The sequence below is a fragment of the Euprymna scolopes genome, chromosome 7 (genome assembly GCF_053919585.1).
Source record: "Euprymna scolopes isolate OS-2025 chromosome 7, ASM5391958v1, whole genome shotgun sequence".
Taxonomy (NCBI): domain Eukaryota; kingdom Metazoa; phylum Mollusca; class Cephalopoda; order Sepiida; family Sepiolidae; genus Euprymna; species Euprymna scolopes.
Genome location: NC_136488.1, coordinates 63,865,263 through 63,889,312, shown reverse-complemented (window position 1 = coordinate 63,889,312; position 24,050 = coordinate 63,865,263). Strand labels below are relative to the sequence as shown.

At 33.5% G+C, this 24,050-nt stretch overlaps 1 protein-coding gene across 2 annotated transcripts in view; it reads right to left on the bottom strand.

Moving 5' to 3' along the window:
• The window catches only part of LOC145279771 (adenine DNA glycosylase-like), a 116,601-nt gene that overhangs the window by 84,499 nt on the left and 8,052 nt on the right, over positions 1–24,050 (bottom strand). For both annotated transcript variants that reach the window (XM_080131089.1, XM_080131088.1), the window contains exons 2-4: positions 11,624–11,751; positions 5,045–5,081; positions 885–958 (exon numbers count right to left, since the gene is read on the bottom strand). In XM_080131089.1, the coding sequence (XP_079987215.1) occupies positions 885–958; positions 5,045–5,081; positions 11,624–11,751 (239 nt within the window). The remainder of the gene's footprint in view (positions 1–884; positions 959–5,044; positions 5,082–11,623; positions 11,752–24,050) is intronic.

The window sequence follows — 24,050 nt, the reverse complement described above, 5'->3', positions numbered from 1 at the left end:
CAAAGCCACTGACAAATGACTAGTGGCATCCTTATATCACTCATTGGAGAGTGCATTTTCATATCTCAAGGGGTGTCCATTCTCAGGCAACTTTCGTGCATGTCCATCACAGTTCACAAAAGAGATAATCTATATATGTTTAAAATAGAAGCTTACATAGATATGAACACATAGAATGTTTGTTAATAGTTTAAGAAACCTTGCAGAACAAGGAGGATTCATTAGCTGAAACATGGAGAAAGCCAGAGTCAGCAATTTCAAAGCTGTGAATTATCCAGAAGTCTGAAAATTTGCAATCAAAACTTCCTCACTCAATTTAAAAAAAATATATATTTGAATAAAACTTATTAATAAGAATTAATGTCCATTTGTTTTCATTATAGAAAGAAAGTTCAGTGAGAAAGATTAAGAGTATTAAAATAAATAAGTTTATTTGTTTTCGATCGGCAGTGTAGAAGAGTTCATTCATTATGTTTATATTTGTGCATTAGTGTCAGAATGTGTATGTGCGTAAGTTGAGAATTGCATTATTTAGCCTCCCCAACACCCGACAAAGAAGCAAGGGAAACTGGAGTAAAATAGAGGTCAGCTCTGTCATGGACTTTGGCTCAAATTATTTATCGAAAGAAAGATCTGGTTTTTATGCATTCGAGGCAGCTCAAAATGGCAAATTCAATCAATTCAGAAAAATGCATCAGACGAGCTTAAAATGTTTTTATTTGATTTTTATTAATTCAGGTGAATGTATGTGCAGAAATGATTTTAAGTATTTTCATTTTCAGCACTGAAGAGTAAACTTTGGCACCTTCTTGAGCAGTTGTTAAGAGGAGTTACCCATTCAATAATACAGCCTTGATAAAGACTTAAAAAAAAAAAAGACTTACTTTCATCCATTTATTGTAATAATCGATAACTGTGGCCACTTGGGTTTGTTGCAGCATTATTTCTGATACCCAGACTACAAAGAAAGAAAATACAGATTTGTAATTTAAGTGTTAAAATATGAAAGAAAGCTGGTTTGAAAATTTAACATTTAAAATTAACATTGCAAAAATCAGAATCAACCGAAGAAAATTGTTAGAATTTGTGTGACATATTTAAATTTGGATTATTCCAACTCCTGTTATCATCTTGATATTATCGTTGCAATGTTTTGACCTGTGTAACCTCTGACCATTTATAGGTATGTCTTGTCAAACTTGGAAATCTGTAGGTTGAACTCACAAATCTGTACGGAACTTCCAATGGAACCATTTATTTAATCCATGAAGGTAGCTTAGAGTTGTTCCTTTAAACAAAACCAGGTAGAAGTTTTAAGTAATTTGTAGTTGTATTTCTAGTACTGTACAGAGAATTGAACCATTAACTTCCAAAAGACTTGACTGCCATTTAAAACTGATTATTACTTAGCATCTTTATCCGTTGTATCATGGATCCTTGTGGACTAAGAATACAATTATGAATGACTTAAGACTTCTACTCAATCATCACTGACAGAATGAGAACAAGCGACTTTCATGAATTAAAAAAAGGTCAATTTGAAATTCCATACAGATTCAAGAGTTTGACAAAATAAACATTGAAGGTCAGTTGAAACATTGTGAGAATAAAATTCAAGATGAGAACATGAGTTTGAATAATCCAAATAATCAATTCCCCTCTCAAAAATTCCAAAACATAATTTCAAAATGAGTTATTCAATTTTCAACAAAATAAGTGAGAAGCTTCTTTTTAGAATGAAAGGAACCAGGCAAACCAGAAAAATTCCTGACTCAAAATTCAATTTAATCCACAATATAACTTCTGATGAGATTTTCAGATTCCCTGTATTTGGTAATTTTATTTTCTCTGTACTTAACTGTTAACAAATGATTGAACTATACTTAACAAGCGATCAAACTATATTTAACTATGCATAGTATAGTTCAAAAACAAAAAACATTTTATTATATTTCCAGAAGAAAAAGAAACTCAGACCATATATTTGAATACTTATTTTTGTAAAAGTAATGGTACTTGTGCAGTTTAATCAAGACATTAAAAAATGAAAATATCGTAAAAAAAAAAAAAAGGTTATATTGTACGTATCCGTTTTAAGCTGAAGATCTCAAAAGAAATTTTCAGTAAATTTGATAGAGTAGTTTTTTTACAGCGGAAAACATATTTTTATGACAGCACATTGAAGGTAGACATCTTTGAATTTTTTTAATTTTTGTTTGGATTTTCAGAACACGCCACGGGGAGATAACCCAGTTTAAAGTGCCGACACTCCCTCCCCATCTTTAATACTAGATTTTCTTCCTAAAAATCAAACCTTTTGCTCGATATCATAAATTGTTTTTTTAGCTGTAAAAAAAAAAAAAAAAAAAAAAAAAAAAACTACTTGATGAAATTGAGTGAAATTTTTTTTCGGAGAACTTCATTCCATAACGGATACGTACAATATAAACTTTTTTCGATATTTTCATTTTTTAATGTCTTGATTAAACCGTACAAGTACCAAAGAAATTAAAAATACAATTTAGTACAAATACATTTTCTTAATAAAAAATTTAAAAGAAAAAAAAACTACCATTGCCTGGTCATAAAATATGCTTAAATATGATATTTTTTGTATTTATTATCATAGAGCCAATTCTCTATTATATTGTATCCAATATGTAGTAGTGGCAGCTCAGCATTGAGCTGGTCATTGTACCCAATATATAGTAATAATTTCAAAAGTTAAAAATAAATATATATATGACTTGGGTACCATCATCTTGAATCAAAATCCAAATATTTAGTGTCCTTGCAATATTTGTTACTATCTGAGCTAACAAAAGATGGATATGAAAACTTTAAATATTAACCAACTTCAACGTATAAATGTATATTTGCACATGCGTAGAGAAGCACTATAAGTCAACTTATGCCTGCCAAGTTCCAATTTTTCAATTTGACTCCTTAGCAGCTATTTTACTGGCTAAAAATCAACATTCCACAGGTCCAAACCCCGTATATATCAAGTTTCAAGTCTGTAGACCAAAAGCTGATAGAATAGTTTAGACAAGACCACTTATATATACTAGCAGGCTGCTTGTTCATAAAATACGCTTAAGTATAATATTTTAATTCATGCAGATCTTGTATTTATTATTACAGAGCCAATACTCTATTGATTATTATATTGTACCCAATACATAGTAGTGATTTCAAAAGTTTTAAAAATATTTCTATGACTTTGGTGCCATCAGCTAGAATCAAAATCAAAACATCTGTTGCCAAGGCCGCTGGAAAAATGGTGGGATCTTTCTATCGATCCAGTAGATATCTCACTGCTGATGCAATTCTCTATCTATATAAGAGTCAGGTACGTCCAAGGATGGAATACTGTTGCCACATCTGGGCAGGAGCTGCTAGAAAGGACTTGTCTTGCCTTGATAGAGTTCAAAATAGACTTCGTAGCCTCGTAGGAGATGTCCTTTTCTCTTCCTTGCAACCTCTATCTCACAGAAGAGATGTTGCGAGTTTGTCTCTGATGTATCATTATTTTCATGGAAAGTGTTCGACTGAGCTTCAATCTATGGTCCCCCCTCGCAAAACTTTCACAAGAAACACTCGTCTAGCTGTAAACACAATCAATAATTCCCCCCACTCTTTATCTGTGCCTAAACCTAAACGTAGATTCCATGAACAAAGCTTTTTTATTAGAACTGCACGCCTGTGGAATTGTCTTCCGTTTTCCTGCTTTCCGGCTGACTACAATATGGTTGTCTTCAAGTCTAACGTAAATAAGTTCTTGATGAGCCGTTCCATATAAGTTATCAAATTTAACAAATTTTCATTACTAATGATTATTATATTGTCCAATCTCTACTGTACACTCTTTAACCCTTATCCTTGAGTGGCCTCTTGGCCTTGATAATGTGTTGATACCTATGTAAAAAAAAAAAAAAAAGAAAAAGTCCAATGTGAACAAGTTCTAATTGAATCGTCCCCCTAAGTAATCCAAGTTACAAAATTCCCACTGTTTACTATGCTAAAATCACAATGACTAATGTATACCTATTAACCCTTATCCTCGAGTGGCCTCTGGGCCTTGATAAGTGGTGACACTCATGTAAAAAAAAAAAAAAAACATACAGATCTCCAGCCTTATTCATTATCACTTGTGTCATGTCCATACATAAAACTTTAAAAATAAAGTTGTTATACTTATAAATGCATATCTGAATAGTGAAACACTTGAAGCTGATTTACACCTGCTATTTTCCAATTTTTTAAATTTTGACTCCTTATTTTTACTAACTTAAAATCAAACTGAATTTGTTCCAAAGATCCAAATCCCCTATATATAAAATTTTAAATGTGTAGACCAAAACTAGTTTACCAAAAAAGTAGTTTGGTAGAGACTGTTTCTCACTTCTCACACAGACAGACGGACATGGTCACTATATATATATATATATATATATATATATATATATATATATATTTATATTCAATATATATGAGAGAGAGAAAGATTTTCTTCATTTATAATATTTGGATTGCAGAAATTCCCCTCTGGACCAAAGTACACTAGGTTTACTTCAACAGATAACATATACAAATTTATGATATCTAGACTATTAGCCACTATATTATTTAACTTTTGAACGCCATTTTACACAAATTTATTGGTTATAGTAAAATCCTACACTACATCCTAGGAACAACATCATTACAGTCGCAACAATCTATAGTAGAAGTAGTTGCTAGTTTTCCCTCTAAATAAAAAGTACATAGGGCATAGCATAGTTTAGGATACACACAAACACACACTGGGAGAGAGAAGTTTGGATAACCGCAAGTGCCAAGTGAGCGTTCAGATCGATTTCATGTAACCAAACAAACATTCTGCCATCTACCGATGGTGTCACACGATTTTTGAAATTGTATCTAAAAAAAATGTCATATCAGGGTGTAAATATAAATACAATGTACTGTCATATTTAAAATAAAATTGTATCTTAGTGCATTTGTACCTCAAGATACTATTGCTTTTGCATAAATTACTTACCTCCATAAGCCCTTTGATTTCTGTCTTCAACCTTAACCTGTAGAAAAGAAAAAATTACCAGTTTAAAAAAAAAATCTGTAACTTAGTAATTAAAGGTTTCAAAACATGCACCTAGAAAAACATTTTTCGATAAGACAATAATCTGATGGACGGCTTAAAAAAATGTTGATGAGCAAAGATACTCTGTTCTGTTTGCCTGCTTTCCAGCTGACTACAATTTGATTGTCTCCAAGTTCAATGTAAACAAGTTCAATGTAAACAAGTTCTTGATAAACCATCCCCCTAAGTAATCCAATTTACAAAATTTCCACTACTTATGTATACCCATTAACCTTTATCCTCGAGTGGCCTCTGGGCCTTGATAAGTGGTGACTCCTTTATAAAAAAAAAAAAATCAACAAATTCTAATTTCAATGATGATAAGACACACTTGAAGAGGTCAGAGGTTATATCGCCCAAAACATGAAAATAACACTAAAGATAACAGTAGTCTGAATAATCCAAATAACAATAAAAAGTAAATATTATCAAATAAATAATAACATAATTTGATATCTCCTTTGATATTTTATAAATAGTTTAAATGTTCTATTAAATAGCTTTTATTTTTATCTCAAAGTTTAAGCTAAAAAGGAGATGCCGAGATAAGGTTAAGTAAATACTAGTGTTGGGACGATTCCTAATTTTTATACGATTCCGATTCCAGGAAAATATTGATTAACGATTCCGATACCAAGTACGATTCCGATTCCTAGAGAATTATTGTTTTGAAATATACCAGGTAGTTCTATACTTATGGTCGGTAGTTCCCAAATATGTTCCCTAACTTTGGAAGAGATATTTTATGTCTACACCGTCGTGTTTTTGTTTAAATAAAATTATTATATAGTAAACTAAACGGAAAAATTAGCAAAATTTATTTTAGAGAAAATTTATTTTACTTAATTGGAATACAGAAAAAAAAACAAAGAAAATAGAATTTATCCTTCAGAGCAAAAACAAATAAAATAGAATTTATATAACAGAACAAAAACAAGAAAATTAGAGAATAAATACACACGATTCATTATTTTGGTCCTCATAATTAACAGATTTAATGAATTAAATAAAAAAAAATATAGCGGAAGAGAAAGAAAATATATACTAATTAAATATAAAAAAGATAAATATTTAATTTAATAATTTATAAATGAACGTGCGTAATGAAAAAAAAAACAATATACCACGTGACATGGCGCCGTAGATACAAAATAACCTTTCCAAAGTTAACGACCATATATGAGAAATACCATTAATCAAAAGTTTTTGTGTTTTATACCAAAAGGTAGGTATAGCGAAAAGTTACAATTAAAGGAATTTCAATAGTTGTATTTGTGACGGCAGTTCTTCAGACCTCCATAATTCACAAGGAGTAGTTAACACCTATTATTTTTTCTTACTTTTTCATTGCTTTTACACGTTGTTTCTAACGTGAAGAATAAGTTTAGCCAAACTAATTTTGAAATAGGGTATATCAAAGGAACACATATAAAAATGATACCACTATAAAAAACAAATGAAATACTAGATAAAATTGAGTAAACATAATTACCAAAATTACAGAAAAAGATAAAAGAAAAACAAAACAAAACAAAAAATGGTGAAGTTTGTTGAGTGAAATGAATTATTGAAAGAAAATTAATTGAACTAATAGAAATGTTAAATAAAAAAAATGTCACATTTCAATATTTTTTTAATAATTAAATTCTCAGGGTTGTCGAAATTAAAAATTAAGTGATTTTTTTTTATTAGACTTCTTTCGAAGCTTGTTACCTTGAAAAATACATTTTAAACCCTGTTTTTTTTTAAATAATTTGAAAAATAAACGCAATTAAAAAAATTTAATTGATAATTGAAACTTTAAAAACATATTAAACATTGAAAAATTACTTATCTCACAAATTAACGTCCAATAAAGTAGATCCAGTCTTCATACAGAAATTCGGTTATAATAAATATATCTTTCCCAAACTTAAAAATTAAATCTTTTTTTTTTTTTTTTTTTGAGAGAGAGAGTGCTTTAAAATCGCCGGGGAGTGCCGCCTAAAATTTTAAAGAAGTAAATTTTAGGAGTTTAGTGCCTTTCAAAGACGGTTATCATAATTTATTATCATCATTTAATTTCCTTTTTTCCTTCCCCCCCCCCACACGTTTCCACGTGGTTCAGTAGTTAACCAGTGTTCCTGTTGCTGTCAGTCAGCTATCTTTACCTAAGTTTTAATTTCTAGTTAAAAGAATTTTTCATGAATAGAATCAGCATTTTTAAAAATTATTTTTTTAGTTGTATATATTGTATTTACTCTTTGAAGTTAAGGAGGGTTAAAAAAAAAATTGGTGACACCTAGATGGTGACGTAGGCAAAAAAAAAAAAAAAAAAAAAAAAAAGACACTGCGATTTCGACCCTCACTAATAAAACTGCTCTGAGTGACTAGTTGGTAATTTTTTGTTCCTTTTCTTTTTTATTTTGCTCCTCCAATTTATTTGGATGCTTCATAATTAAATGTTTTAACATGTTGGTTGTGGTCATGTTAGATGGTTTTATTCCTCGCGATATTTTAATTTGACAGACTTTGCAAATGGCTTTCAACTCATCATCTTCATCAACTTAAAAAAGTTTCCATGCAAGACTTTTTTTTGGACTTTGGGCCATATTAAAAAATTCAGTTTATCTGTAAACAAATAAATTAATATTAAATTTTGTTTTAAAGCTAGTCACTTATTTGGATAATTAATTGAAAATAATCCGCTAAAAAAGACAAAAAGAAAAAAATATAAAGGGATGGGGCGGTAAATTGCACCAACCGGTAGTTAACAAAAAAAACTTATAGAATTTAATTTTTGAAACCAATGTATAAAAGTTTACATAATGAAATGCAAATATGCATTTTCTTTTGAATTTTTTTTTTTGTTGACTGTGTTCAATTCACACATGGTTGATGCGGTTCAACATTGCTAAACTATAAGTCTTCAGTAAAATTCTATTTATAAATACTTTTTAAAATGAAATTATTTAATTAATCGTAAATATTATTTAGACATAAAAATTAATTGATTACAAAACCTTTTTAAAATATATATTAATTTCTTTTTCGTTCGGCAAAAAACTGCGCAAAACACTTAATTTTCAATTTAAAATTCTAGAAAAAAGATTATATTATTCTGCTTTTAATATAATCAAATTCAGGGTTTTATCTTTCTGGAGAAAAAAAAAAAAATATAGTGGATTTTATTTCAATGAAATTAAAAAAAAAAACTTGACTGAATTGAATTAATTACCCTTAAATTAACGAAGGGGTTATTTAATAACTTTAGGTTTGGAAGAGATAGGTATGGGGTCGATTTTTTTTAAACTTCAAAAGAAGCTGACTACTGTCAAAACTTTGCGAAATAATACGTGATCAATTTCATTTTAGAGATATTTCTTTCAAAAGCCTTCTTTTAAAAAAAGAAAAAAAGTATATTGTTCTATTAAACCTTTTACTGTTAAATAATTTGACTTTGCTCGTTTTATTTTAAGAAAATATCAGTTGAAAAAGCATTTTCATTCACTATTAGAAGATTTGTCAGTAAAAAAAAACAATCGCCAAAAAGATAAGCGTTTTTTTTATTTTTACTCGCAATGTAGAGCCCTGCATAGTTCTTTTCAAGTTAACTCTTTTGTAGTTTTGATTACAATAGATCTGAATGAATGAATCTTGTAAGGGATGGGGCAGTAAGCATTGCCCTGTTAGTAATGAATTTCTTTGGTTTCTTTTTATAACATGCTACATTTCTCTCTTGCGGTTAGAAATATCAGGACATTTTTTTCTTTTTTTTCAACATCAGACTAAAAGAATCGTAATGAAGGAATCGGAAAATTAAGGTATTTTTTAACGATGCGATTCCGATTCCGATACCTCCCAAAATACACGATTCTTACGATTAACGATTCCGATTCATCGTCCCACCACTAGTAAATACTAAAAATAAATGTCACGGTTGAGTTTCTTTTCGAAGAAAAAGTCAAGGTGTTTTGTTCGCTTTTGTGTGCATGCAAATTTTTTATGCCAACTTTGCTTAGCAGAAAATGAAAAAACTTCATTGAATATCTAAATTGCTTACTAATAGCCACCACACTTAAATGGCTTGCTAATAGCCACTCATTAAAAAGAAAAGAAAAAAACAAAAATGAATGAAAATAAAGTAAAATGGACCAGCAGAATTTGAGAGCATTTCAAAGGTTGTTTTAGAATTAGATTTCTAAGCAAAGAAGCTATTTTAAAGTATGTAGTGTACATTGTATTTTACATTTAGAACTGATCCACATAAGGTAAATTAATAATTATTAATAAATATTCAGAAGGTAATATTGTGCTACATATTGCAAATCACATTGTAAGAGACAATCTCTTATTTACTTTTTCAGACGGTATCTCTTGGCAAACAATGTTGTTCTTTTTTGCACTGTTTCTTTCAAATTTAATTTTTTTTACATAACGTTTCGATGACTTCTTTTTTTTGATGAAAAAAAAAAAAGGTGCACATCAAAATTACTAGTGAGTTCCTTTCTCACACTTACAACAGTGATCATATATCATTATGATATTTGAAAACGAGGCTACATCAAAGGGAGGTCACTCATATTCAGGTTCAGGGTTGCCAGATTTGCTTTTTTAAAGCCAAATTTTGCAAATCTGGCCATTTTTTAAGCAGTTTGGCCTTTAAAAATTGTATTGGTATTTTTCAAAGTGTAACGAATGAACTAATGCAGGGCTCTACGGACAAATTTATCTTTAGTTGACCTTTGATAACTAAATATCTTCGTTTACTAGCCAAATAGAAAAGTTACTAACCAAACCTACATGATTTTTAGAATATGACATCTTTCGTTCTATGACGAGTATGTACATCATAAAAACTTTTTTTGTATTTTTTAATAAGTGTAATTCTAAATATACACTGAATTTTATGTTGATACTTGAAAGTATAAACATTCAAATTTCCTCAGATGTTTTTTAAACAGCCTTTGTCAAAAAAAAAAGTATATTGTTTTGTTAAACCTTTTATTGTACTTTGCTTGTTTTATTAAAAAAAAGTTGAAAAGATATTTTTCACTCAGTAGTGAGCTTTGGAAGAGTGTCGGTGAAAGAAACACAATCGCCAAAAGATAAGCGTTTCATTATTTCTAGTCACCATTTTGAAAAATCACTCGCAAATGCGACTGTTTCACTCGCAATGTAGAGTCCTGTAAGGCAGGACCAAGCAGAATATATAGATACTTATAAGTTCTTAAGAGATTCTTTTGATATATCTTTTACAAAGAAACAATTCCAAATTCCATATTAAAACATAAGTTTAAATAAAAACCAAAAGATTATTAGAAAAAAAACGTTATCAATTAATTTTTACTTCATAAAAACATTTTAAATTACTTTAAAATAGGTTTTAAAAATAATTACACATATATTGAATGGAAAGAAAATATAACAACTGAACTGCGAAATGGTTTTAACAATAAAGAATATTTTTATTATTAATCTTTGGTTTTATTGGCTCCATTTTAATCAATCTTTTAGCTTTTTAGAAATTATATTTTACAACTAGTTCAGGCTTGGAAACTCAAAATCAAGAACTGATGTCAAAGTGTGTTCGCTTGCAGCGCTGTGAAAAATCACTAACCCATTTATACATAATTTAACTCAATACCAAGCCTTTCACAATGTTCAAAGTTGGTAATTTTTCACATTTTTTGACTACCTCTCGTAAGGTTTGATGATGCTGAGAGATCAAACAAAAACCCACCATAAAATAAATTAAATGTTTTTTATATTTTAATTATCAATGTTCATCAGTATTTTTCTTGACAAAGATGTTTTATTGAATTTTTAAACATTTTTTTGGAACCAACATTCTTTTTAAAGATTATCTAACAAATTTATGCAGTTTTATTTTTCTTTTACACAAGTAAAATAAATTTATATAATATTTAGATATCATTGCGATTTATAGATTTTAGATTTACTGTTAGTTTAAAAACAATATTTATTATCTTACCACTAGTACCAGCAATGGAAAACTAAGTTAATTTTTTTTATTATTTAATGAATCATTTTTGCTCTCAGAAATTAGACTTTAAATTTTTCAATTCCATTAAACCAAAAAGTTTCACTTAATTATCCCAAAACTACTCTATCCCTCTCTCACCATTCACAATTTGGTTTTGCTTGATATTCGTTGGTATATTTAACCACTTCATTATCTCTTCCTCTCATCATCTTTTTCTCATTTAGTTTAAAATAGAGTTTCCATTGGTCTGTTATGCTAAAGTTTGGAATAAATTTTTTTTGCAGGTCTGTCATGCTAAAGTTTAAAAGAGAACTTCCATTAGTCTGTCATGCTAAAGTTTGAAAAAATTTTTTTGATGGTCTGTCATGCTGAAGTTTGAAAATAAAATTTTTATTGGTCTGTCATAAGTTTCAACCGTAAATGCACAGATCCAATGGACATATGTTAAGAAAACACTTATTTTCTTTTATCTTTATGTTTTCATTTCAACTTACCTGTTTTCTCCAAGGTAAATCCCTTTTATTTTTGTAGTACCATTCCAGCAATTCTTTACGGCACAGGATAACTTCATTCTCTTTAAAATCATGGAAACTCTTCAATATTGAGGCTTTTATAGATTTTCCTACAAAATAAAAAGTGGAAAGAAATTTTTAAACATAATAAACAAATAAAATAGGTTGAAGACTTTGGGAAGAGATCCGTTATGACACCACAAATGCTGAAGTAACAAATAGGATGATGTCATCCATTAAATCAAATGAAACATACAATCCCTTAGCCCTTTGGTCATCAATATGGATAGTAACTTATGTTTCTGAATTTTTAAGACGAGGATTGATAATTCTTATTATTTAGATTATTTGGACTACTGTTCTTATTTTGAGTGTTATTGACACAATTTTTCGGTCAATGTAACCTTCGACATTAAAATGTATTCTATCAAACTCGAGGAAACTGCTCATAATTTTAAACAGAATCCTTTATTACTCTTGTGCCATCAGCCCTAACTGGGTAGTAGTCTTAATTCAGAAATGTAGTTTTAGTGTTTAGTGTCGCCTGCACTAAAGATTGAACCTTCAATGCCCAGAAGAGTGTAACTTACAATTGAACCTTACTAAGTACTTTATCTACTACGCCACGGTTCTTTACAAATTTGGACAGAAAGATTCCTTAGTGTGATAAGATACACTTCAAAAAGGTCGGGGCTACATCAACTGAAATGTTGTGCAAATAACATTCAAATTGAGAACAGTAGTCCGAATAATCCAAATAATACGGACAGTAACTGTATGTACATTTAATGCTACTAAGACTAAGTTTCTTTCCTTTAACAATTACAAGAAACCTTCCAACCACTAATTGCCATGATTAGTAACACTACCTAAAAGTCGATCATTCAAACTCCTCAGCTTTACAGACAACATGAATTAGAACAAATTCATTGAAGATATTGCCAAGGCTGCTGCAAAGAAGGTAGGCTCCCTCCACTGTGTTAGGAAACTACCCACACCTGCCAGTATCCTGTATTTCTACAAAATCATCATTTGCTCATGAATAGAGTACTGTTGCTACATCTAGGCTAGTGCATCTCCAACTATTAGCAAAATTTTGTTTTCAAGCATGTGATGAAGCTTCCTGGAGTATGTAAAGAAGTCAAAGTAACATGAAAGAAGAAAAGATATACTATAACATATTTACATGATCAATTGGGGAGAGGAAAATTATGTTCTCAACTTTTTTTACTAACTCAGTCTTTGAGAGGTAAAGGAGAACTTCAATGAAAATTTGAATATCTGTGTATCGCTTATAGAGATCAGGTGTTAGCCACAGGAAGGGGCCCCCCTTGATTGCTGACAACTTTGACTTATGTAAAATGAAACAAAAAAGTAATTACAATTTTTCAGCATAAGATCACCCACAAAACTACAATTTGTATGTAGAGCTTATCATTTGTTTGCCAAACAATAGAACTCCCACACAAAACCTAACCTTGAACTAAAAAAACACTAAATCTACAAAAATTGATAACTTGCATATGAACTGTAAACTATTGCATTATCAAAACAATTATATAGCAATCCTACTTTTACTTGACTGAGGTCATTGTCAAGATGCAAACATGTACAAGACATGCATGGATGACCAATATAGATAAAAAAAAAAAAAAAAAAGTTCTAAAATTGGGGATTTTTTTTTTCTTCGATAAATTTCACTTTCAATCATTATCAGGTGATATTAAATCTATATATCTATAAAAGTGAAAATGTCTGTGCGTGTGTGTGGCTGCGTACATTTCCTTACTAAATAATTCTGTCCATTTTTGGTCTAGAGACTCGAGATTTGACATAAGGAGTATTAAGATTTGGAAAAATCTTTTTAATTGATTTTCGGCCAGAAATTTGGCTATCAAGGAGTTTTGACCTTTGAAAACTTTATCAAACTCCTCTGCCAATTTTGGGTTTAAACACTTGAAATTTTAAATATAGGTTACTTGGACATGGATCAAACTTGTTAATTTGATTTAAGCCCAAAAAAATAAATGTTATGGGGTCAAAATTGGGGTCAAAGTTTTACTCAGCCAATTTCTGGTCTAAATATTTGAAATTTTATATAAAGGGTATTCAGAGATAGGGCAGGCTTTTTCATCAGTTTGGGTCGAAAATGTGAGCTGCCAAGGGGTCAAAGTGCAAAAGATTTGACTTTGCCGATGTCTAGCAAACTACTCAGCCAATATAGGGTCTAAACATTTGAAATTTATACATAACAGGTATTCAGACACATGGTAATCAGTTTTGAGGCAAAAATTTGGCTGCCAAAAGGTCAAAGTTGAAAGAGTTGGCCTTTGCAGATTCTATCAAATTCCTCTGCCAACTTTGGGTCCAAAGACTTGAAATTTTAGATGTAGGTAACTTGGACATGGGTAAAACTTAGTATTTTGATTTGAGACCAAAATAATAAATGTTAAGGGGTCAAAATTCGGGTTAAAGTTAAAAAAATTGACCTCTGCGGTCTCTACGAAATTACTCAGACAAATTTTGGTCTAAACATTTGAAATCTTACATAAAGTGTATTCACACGTAGGGCAAGTTATGAATAGTAGATAAGGCTCGGGCAAAGCCAGGCTAAACTGCTAGCGAGTAATAAAATAGCCTTTTCTTTGTTTTCATGGAAATCAGAAAAGTTATAATAGTAATAATGTTAGGAAATAGGTTGAACATAAGGAAGAAATATGGTAAATCATATTGTAGACACGTTTTACCGGAAGTGAGGGTCAGCTGATCGGATCTGCGTGTGAGTCACATGATCAGGTTAGTTAGAGTCAGTGAGTTGGGTTTTGGACATAAAGAAGAGCGGACGGTTTAACAGGTCGTCCCCTCCCCTTCACTGGGGGCGGGGACGCTGACGTGTGTGAAAATAAGACCTTGAATTAACCATGCAAGCAAAGACATTCACTTTCCATTCTTCTGCAATCAACACCTGGAAGGTGAATAAAAAACTATATAAAACCAATTCATCATCTTGGAGTGAATGAATATTCGTCCGAAACAGGTTTCCAGTCTCCCCTCCAAGAACAAGATGAATTTCAGGTGGACAAGATCAACGACGCAAGAAGGTATGTCCTAAATACATGTACCACACACACACAAACACAACTGCATATGAACAATTAGATATGAATATATTACAAATAGACAGCAACATATTAGACGATCATACAACGGTACCCCATTTTTGTGTGAAACAATACAACAATAATACAGTATCATATCTGATAAGAGATATAAGTTAATTAATCCAAAATGCTCAATATCATGGATAGAGTAAGTACATTTAAACACCACACTGCTTGATAAAAATATCAATGTGTTTTGTTATACTATTTTTATACAAGAAAAGCTACACGGTGTTGCTCAGGAGTTATGATTGTTATGTGTAAATCTGTGCATGTATATATTTTCACCTACAAGTCAGAAACTACATCAGATACATGTTTATGATTTTCATTCATTTTCCCCATTCAACATTTACATTTTCTTTTGTTCATTTTTCATTCATATACTTTTTTCAATCAAATTTGCGTTCATTCTTTTCAGTAATTTTTTTCATTCACTTATTTTTTCATTTTTTTTTTTTATTCATTATGTGACATAGGTCATATCGAGGCCATAATGCAGAAGGGGCTAGACTCTCACCACCCCTCTCCCCATCATCTAATTGAGGGCTCACCGCTTGGATAACCCTCCTCATTGAAATAGCTGAGTGATTCGCATTTTGAGTAAGGCAAAATGATGGATGTATTTTACTTTAGTTTCACGAAGGATCCATCCGCAGATGAGCTGCGTTAGATCAAGAAAGAAGAGTTGATAGAAGTAGAGAAGAAATTGAAGCAAGAAGTTAGGGAAGCCACGAGAAAAAGCTAGTTGATAAGCATAATCACTGAGCACATGTGGATAATGATGTAACTAAAATAATCATCATTAAGGGCATAGGAAATAAACCCATGAACATGTTGTTGTTCAAAGTCCATTTACAATCGGATTGGAGCTCAAGGGAAGTCACAGTAAGAGCGATTGATAACCTCCCGATGATAGACATGGCAATGACACCAGGTAATGATATCAGGAAAAGCAAAATTGAACATCAAAAACCAACCTGAGCAAGGGTTAAATGCAAGGCACAAAATAAGGAAACTAACCATCTGCAGGAATAATGCCGAGAAGTAAGGAAAGGGAGGCAGAGAAGGTAGACAAGAGGTTGCTGCATAAAGGGTGCCGGAGGCAGGAGGAAACTGTAGTGTAAGCAGAGGCAGTAGAAGAAAGCATACAAGAACAGATAATGGTAACTGGTATATATCGTTGGAACATGCTAAAAGTCACATATGAGATACCAATGGCAGGTCAGCTAGAAGTTAAGAAATACGAGAAGCTGTGTTTAAAAGATTAATGCCTAAAGTTAATCTCTATAAGGAAAAAATGTATTTTTTCATGTGAAAACAAAGTTATAATCAAAAATGTTTTCAAGGCAGCTACAAAAACTCAGAAATTCAACTAAATTTGGAAGTTAAATAAATTAATAGTAAAAATATCTTAAACAATAAATATTAGTTTTCTGGAATTATTTAAAAGATAATTAGTAAGGTATTCCTAAGATATAGAATTAAAAAAAAAAAAAAAAAAAAAAAAAATTGCCAAATTGTCTCCAAAAAACTAGTTTACTAACAGAAATCGTCTTTCACTGGATTATAACAAACTGAAAATTAAAGTACTCCAGTGTTACTTGTCTCCTACTCTTGGTTCTGATGTTAATAAATTCAACTCCACCACTCATTATACTGCAGTTAAAAATTCAATACTAACGTTCGACACTCTGCTGGCTAAACTCTCAACTTCAAAATACGACTCACTGCTCACAAGACTTGCTTCATATATGATTTTGAAGTACGTTTTTCGTTTTATAAAATCATGTTATTCGTTACTGTTCTCAATCTCTTCATTTTTTTGCAGGTTTTTTGACAGCATGGACAAAATTCATATCCACACGATTTTCTTGTTCCGGTTCAAACTAAGCCAAAAAGTTGCTGAGACAGTTCATGATATCAATGATGCGTTTTGCTCAGGAACCACTAACGAACATGTGGCAAAACGGTGATTCAAGAAATTTTGCAATGATCACAAGAGTCTCAAAGATGAAGACAGTTACGGCCGCCACAACACAACCCCCCCTTCCATGTAAACACAGAATTTCTGTGAATGTTAAATGGTATTCTACTCGATAAATGTTGTCACGTTACTTACAGCAAAAACGATCAATTAAACTGCAGAAGCACTTGTTAAACTACACAAGTTCTATAATTGAATACACCCCCCCCCGGCCACCAAAAAAAAAAAAAAAAAACGAAAAACATAAAAATGTTTTTGTAAACTGTTCATGAAAACTTAATTTTTTAGATCAATTAAAAAGCATTAAAAAAAAACTACAGAACACAAAAAATGAATAACATTTTTTTTATTTTTGGAAAACTTTTTTTATTTCAAATGTCGGTACTTGTACAGTTTAATAAAGACATTAAAAATGAAAATATTAAAAAATTATATTGTATGTACCGTTATGGAATAAAGTTTTCATACAAAAAAAAAAAATCACTTAATTTGATGAAGCAATTTCTTTTTTACAGAGGAAAATAAAATTTTAATGAGATCGATTGGGTAGCGGCCATCTTTTTCTTTTTTTTTTTTTTCGGCTCATGAGAAGAGAGCACCAGCGAAGATAACTCCAATCACTGCTTAAAGTTTGTCAAGATTATTTTAAAGTTTGTCAATATTTGGCAAGATTATTTTGTAACATGGATAGAAAAAATTCCTAGATAAATATTTTAGGGTTTTTTTTCACTTATTTTACAGAGTTTCTATGTCCTTTTTTAATCCTTTTTTCCATTTTGTCCTTTGCTAATCAATTTTTTGTTTAAAGCCCCCCCCCCTCTTCATATCCGTAAACAGGCAAATGGCGATGATAGATAAATCTCCTTAAAATTTGATTTTCCACTGTAAAAAAAAAAACTACTTGATCAAATTAAGTGAATTTTATTTTTCGGAGAACTTAATTTCATAACAGGTACGTACAATAACTTTTTTTCAATATTTTCATTTTTTTTAATGTCTTGATTAAACTGTATAAGTACCCAAATGTCTGCTAAAGATTCGTTTGTGAGTTGATAAGTCACTTTACGATGGACGTGCGCACGTATTATGTAAGAAAACACTAACGTAGCGTTAACAAAGGTAGTGAAATGGCGCAAAATAGTCCCAAGGTTCAGGGGTTAATACCATGCAAATGGTAAATTTGCAACGGGCTTGATTATCAAATTCATTGTCAATGACCTCGAATCCCCTTAAAAAATAAATTAGAGTGGTCGGTATTATGTTGTAGAGTAAGGTAATATTTACCAGAAAATTTAATGCCTTATTTTTCTCATATCACCTCCAAACCCCATATAATGACATTACTTGCTCTTTGTTATTTCATTTAACAATTTAAACGTTTAATTTGGCTTTTTTGTTTGTGGAAATTTGGCTACAATTATCAATTTGGCTATTTTGGCTTTTTTCTGAAAGATTTGGCTTTAAATATTGTTATGGTCTTGCAACCCTGAGGATAACGTGCTATTAAAGTAAAGTACCTTCATTTTTTTTAAATATAGTTTTTTTTCATAATTTTGGAATATGTTCATTACTGTGACATGTCGCTTAAAGCAAAAGTGTAGTTTATCGATGTAAATTATTTGACAGACAAAAAGTTATAAAAATTATTTATTTTTATGTAAAAGACCCGAAAGCTGAAATAAAACAAAAAAAAAAATTTTTATTATTTTTTCATCATTTTTATTAGACTCAAATATACGACAATTGAGGCCACCATATTGCTGTTAAAATTTAGCCTTTCTAAAGTTTGAGAGATTGGCCTTTTTTACACTCTTGGAACTGTTTTGGCCATCCTTTTTGTAATGAAAGAGCATAATAAGGCCAAATTTAGCCTTAAAAAGACTAATCTGTTAAATCTTAGAAAGGTCAAATTTTAAAAACAATATGGCGGCCTTGATTGTCATACATTCAGGCTAATAAAAAATATTGAAAAAATAATAAAAATTAAATTGGGGGGGGGGGTCAGCTTTAGGGTCTAAGGTAAATGTTACCTTATGCTACAACAGAACACCGACCACTCTAATTTTTTTTTACGGATATTCGAAGTCACTTACAACGAATTTAATAATCAAGCCCGTTACAAATTTACCGTTTGCATGGTATGAACCCCTGGAACCTGTGACTATTTTCCGCCATTTCACCGCCTTCAGTAGTGTTTTCTTAAATGATGCGTTCGCATGCTCATAAGTGAAGTGACTGAAGTGTTGAAATTAATGTTTTAACTCGGCGAATAAAAAAAAAATCCGTCACTCGTACTAACGCATACAAAAAATAACTTCAGTTGCGTAAAGCAAGCTTCACTTGATTTCTCAACTTCTTTTCTTCATCGTCGCAAAATTACATTCGGACCCTCTCACAAAAAGAACATCTTTATATACAGACTTTTAATTACGACAGTACCATGATTTGCATATCTTTCTCCCCTTCTCTTTTCCTTGTACTCGACGGATTCCGGGTTCGAATGACGGTTCTTGTGCACATCATTTTGTAACCTCAGTATTGTTCAGTTCCGCTATATTGTGATTTGATGATCCCATAGACTACATGCCGGCGGTGGTTGCCTTTGTCGGGTGCTTCTTCGCAATTGTGGGGCCTCTTCAGAACCGTGCGCTTCCTTAAGAGCATCCGCGTATTCTACTTCTGCCTCATGATCATCTTCTGAGTTTGTTTTGTCATCGGATATCAGACTTTCCGACACGCTTTCCGAGGAAGTTGAACTGTCAGAATCTCCTGACGAGAGGACACATATCGGGGGTGCAATCCTTCATATGTCAGGGCATCCCATCCACCAAGACGGATTATGGACTGATTATCTCGGTTACCCGACCTTGGTCAAATCTCGTGGTACATCAATTCTCTGGTGTCTTCACCCACAGTCTTAAATTCGGTATGGACTATGCTCAGGACCTGCAACTAGTGGCATAACGTCTATTCCTTTCACCCGGACCTCGTATCGGTATATGGCATTGGCTGGTGAGGTTAAAGATGACTCGTCGTCTTTTGGAGTCACGTTGTATCAGTAGACTGCCTCTGGTACTGAGCAATGCATTCTAGTTGCGATCCGTTTCACAGTGCAATGGCATCACTCTGCTATGACGTTCCCGGCCGAGACATATGCACAGCGAAATCTTAAGTTCACGCCCCATTCATCTTGAATTCTTTGCTGCAGAAAGCTGTGTCATCATTTGTCAGTAGTTCGCGAGGTGGGCCACATTCAAAAAAGACCACTTCCAGTTGGTGAATTATAGTTGCCGAGTCCTACCATGCTAATTGCCTCCACACTGAAAACCGCGATCGCTCACAATCAGTGAATGGTAAATCAGGAAATGGTAAGCACTGTAGTGTAGTGTCGATTCCCAACCGTTGCAAATCACTGCTCACCTCCAGCTTTCCTTTCTTCGAATGAACAAGTGCTGGATCTATAGATTAACATTCAACACACGTTCATATTACCAATTTGACTGCTGCTTTTGTTGTTGAAGGACAAACTCTCCGGGCAAAATACACGGTGCGTCACACTCCTGGATGTCCACTGTTCCTGTGAATGGACATGTTCAGAGCCGCGTCCAGCTCAGCGACATGCACTGCATCGATCAGTGGCTCGGGTTCTGTATCCTTCTTCATGGCATTGAACCATCGTTGTGGTTTGCATGTCAATTGATCGGCCACGTTGCGAATTGACACAACCAATGTCACGTCTACTGAGAGCTCATATTCCCTCACTAATTCTTTGAGGATACTCAGTCATCTTCTAATGAGCATCTTACTGGCAACTTTGGTATGAACTTGCACTTTTCCACTTAGAGTTTCTGACACCCAGTTGTGCACACATGCAGAGTCGATCTTAAGGTACAACACCTTAATTTGCCACTGGAGCAATAAGTTAATTCCCTTCAACACGGCATCTCCTTCAGCAATGTGGAACGAGGATTGGAGAAAATGTTCAGCATTGAGTCGTTGGGCATTCAGGACAGAGAAGAGATTTCAGGATATGATCAGGGTATGATTCAGCGGTTTCAGGAATCTATAACATTCAGGGATGGGAAGTACAACGTGCAGTTACCCTGGCATGCAGATAAACTGGCTCTAGTTCCTTCATATCATGCTATTGCTTTGCACATTTTAGATCATGTGGGCCCCTTACAGTTGGTGCCAGTTGTACCAAGAATATGTAAATGTGTTCCTTCAGCAGCAACAGGAGGGTATCATTGAAGAGATACAGGTTGATCCTCAAAATTTTGCGGATTATGTCTGGATACCTCATCGGGCCTTTTTCAAGACAGATCCAGCAGATACTACTAAAATCAGGCCTGTATTTAACTGTAGCTTGAAGGTCGGTGGCACTGCTTCTCTTAACGAGGCGGCCTACGCTGGTGTGAATATGACAGGAGATATGTTGGACTTGATGTCTTTTAGATTGAATAAATTTGTCTTGCTTGCGGACATCAGGAAAGCTTTCTTGATGGTTCGCTTTGCACTAGAGGCAGACAAAAACAGGTTCTGTATTTTTTTGTTAAGGATGGTGATCACTTTTGATGTTTCCACTATGCCAGTCTGATTTTTGGATTTACCTCAAGTCCCTTTATATTGGGGAGTATCCTGAAGTTTCATGCAGCCCAGTATCCTTTTGATGAATGTCGAGTTGCGATGGAGAACTAATTTTATGTTGACAACCTGGTGGTGACTGAGTCTGACCCAGCAAAGCTTGTAAGGCTGTATTCTCAGGTTAGGAAGTGTTTGCAGGAAGGTGGATTTGTGGTACAGTCATGTAACTCAAACTGCAACAGCCTTAGGGATGAGATGAGAAAAGATGGTACATTGAGTACTCATGAGGTCGGATGGGAGATGGTGCTCAGGTATCGGTACGATCCTATTTCAGAAAAGCTCCGCACTGCCCATGTTAAGTGTGATGCGAGTGCATCTACTAAGAGGCAAATCCTTTTGGAATCAGTAGGAGTATTTGATCCCTTATCTCTTTGCCTGCCTGTGACTATAAGGAGTAGGATTTTGGTGGGAGAATTGTGGAAGCGAGGTATGAAATGGGATGAGGAAGTCTCTCCAGAGTTTCAGTCTTCTTGGAGGAACCTGGCAGATCAAAATTGAATGACATGCATTTCTGCAGACAGGCCCATGACGGGAACCGACCTGGAGAGTTGTATTTGTTTTGTGACGCTTCTAAAGAAGCATATGGATTTGCAACCTACTATGTTCAGGACAACAATTCCGCATTGATCTTTGCCAAAGCACGAGTTGCTCCAGTGAAGGATAAGACATTACCAACTTTAGAACAAATGGCGGTATTTCTTGCTCTGAAGTGTTTGCCCACTATCTTGGTTGGATGTAAGAGTGTCCGCCCTTCTAGGTTGTGCATGGTAACAGATGCACAAGTAGTACTGTAATGGATTTTGTCAGAAACGATGACTAGTAAAAGTATCTTTGCTAGAAACAGGCTGAAGGATGTTTTGCTAATGAGCCTGGATTTGGAAACCAACTACGGTATCAGGCCAACCTTCAGATATGTTTCTACCACAGAAAACCCGGCTGACTTAATCACTCGTGGATTAACGATAAGGAAGTTCCGGGACAACTTTGACTTTTGGTACCATGGCCCTTCTTGGTTGCGCAGTGGGATCTTGACTTGGCCGGAGCAGGAGTTGCTCTGCCTTGATGGCCAGCAGATGGTTCGTTCGTCAACAAATTTTGCTGCAATTGTGGATGAGGAGTGTACTTCGGTGGTCTCCATGTGGCGGTTCTCTACGTTTACCCGTTTGTTGAGGGTAACTTCTTTGGTCTTCGGATTCATCGGCTTGATGAAGAAAAGGGAAGACAGCTACAACAAGAAAGCCGCAATTTACTTAATAAAATGTTCTCAACAGCAGGAATTTACTGCTGAGTTGAATTACCTGCGGAATCCTATGGTAAAGCCTGCACCTAATCAGGTTCAGGCACTTGATCTTTTTCTGAATGAAGAAGGGTTGATCCGCTCACATGGACGGCTGGACAGGTCTTCTCAGTTTTCTTATGAAGTTAAGAATCCCTTGTTGCTGGGCAAGAATCATCACCTGACCCGACTTGTGATAGTAGACTACCATCTTAAATGTTCCCATCTGGGTATAGGGCCAACCTTAACTGAATTGAGATGTCACGGCTATTGGGTACCTCAAGGGAGGCAGGCAGTCAAAAATGCCCTGAATTCCTGCACGAAGTGTAAAAGATACAATTCTAGGCCGGTGCTGCCTGGGAATATGACCAATCTACCAACTTCTTGTGTTGAATTTGAGGTGCCTTATAGGAACACTGGAGTGGACTTCACAGACATTTTTGGGTGAAGGAGGGTAACAAGGAGAAAAAAATGTATCTGTTGTTGTTCACTTGTTTGAGTGTAAGAGCAGTGCATATAGAGGTGGTGCGAGACATGAGTATATTGTCCTTTTTTCAGGCACTAGTCAGATTTACTAATGCACATGATGTTCCAGAGTCGATTCTCAGTGACAACGCAAAAACCTTTCTAGGTAGTGCAAGACTGTATAAGTGCCTTTGTCTTCTCCAAGACTACCAGGCCAAGTTTGGGTCATGTAACATTAAGTGGGAGATAATTCCACTATTTTCCCCTTGGGTTGGGGGAGTATGGGAGCGTAGCATCAAGACTTTAAAATCTTGCCTATACAAAGTTATTGGTAGGGGTAAGGTAGATTATTATACCTTCCTTACTATTGTCTCTGATATTCAGCGGGCAGTAAACAACAGGCCTCTTACTTATCAAGAGTCCACCTACAAGCAACCAACGATTATCACACCCAATATGTTTATTAGACCTAATAAAAGCCCTGGTTGTCAAGATTTAAAGAACTGTGGTACAAGGAGTACCTCCTTGATCTTAGAGGAAGGATGCCAGGAAGATCTCAGATACCATTCCAGAATCGCATTAAAAGAAATGATGTAGTCTTGGTCAAGAGCCCTTTAAAACCATGACCCTTTTGGATGTTGGGTACAATACTTAAGGTTCTCCCAGGACAGGATGGAGTGGTGAGGACAGCTTGTGTCAGACAGGGTGATGGTTTGGTGAACGTCCATTCCCTAAAGAATTTATATCCGATAGAAATTTTGCAATCAGATGATGATCTGAAGGAAAGTGAACCGAGTCAGGCGGGTGCATCCTCGCCTGTTGCTGCAGGTAGCAGTCAAAACCAAGAATCCCCTGGTTCATTTTCGGAAGGAGATA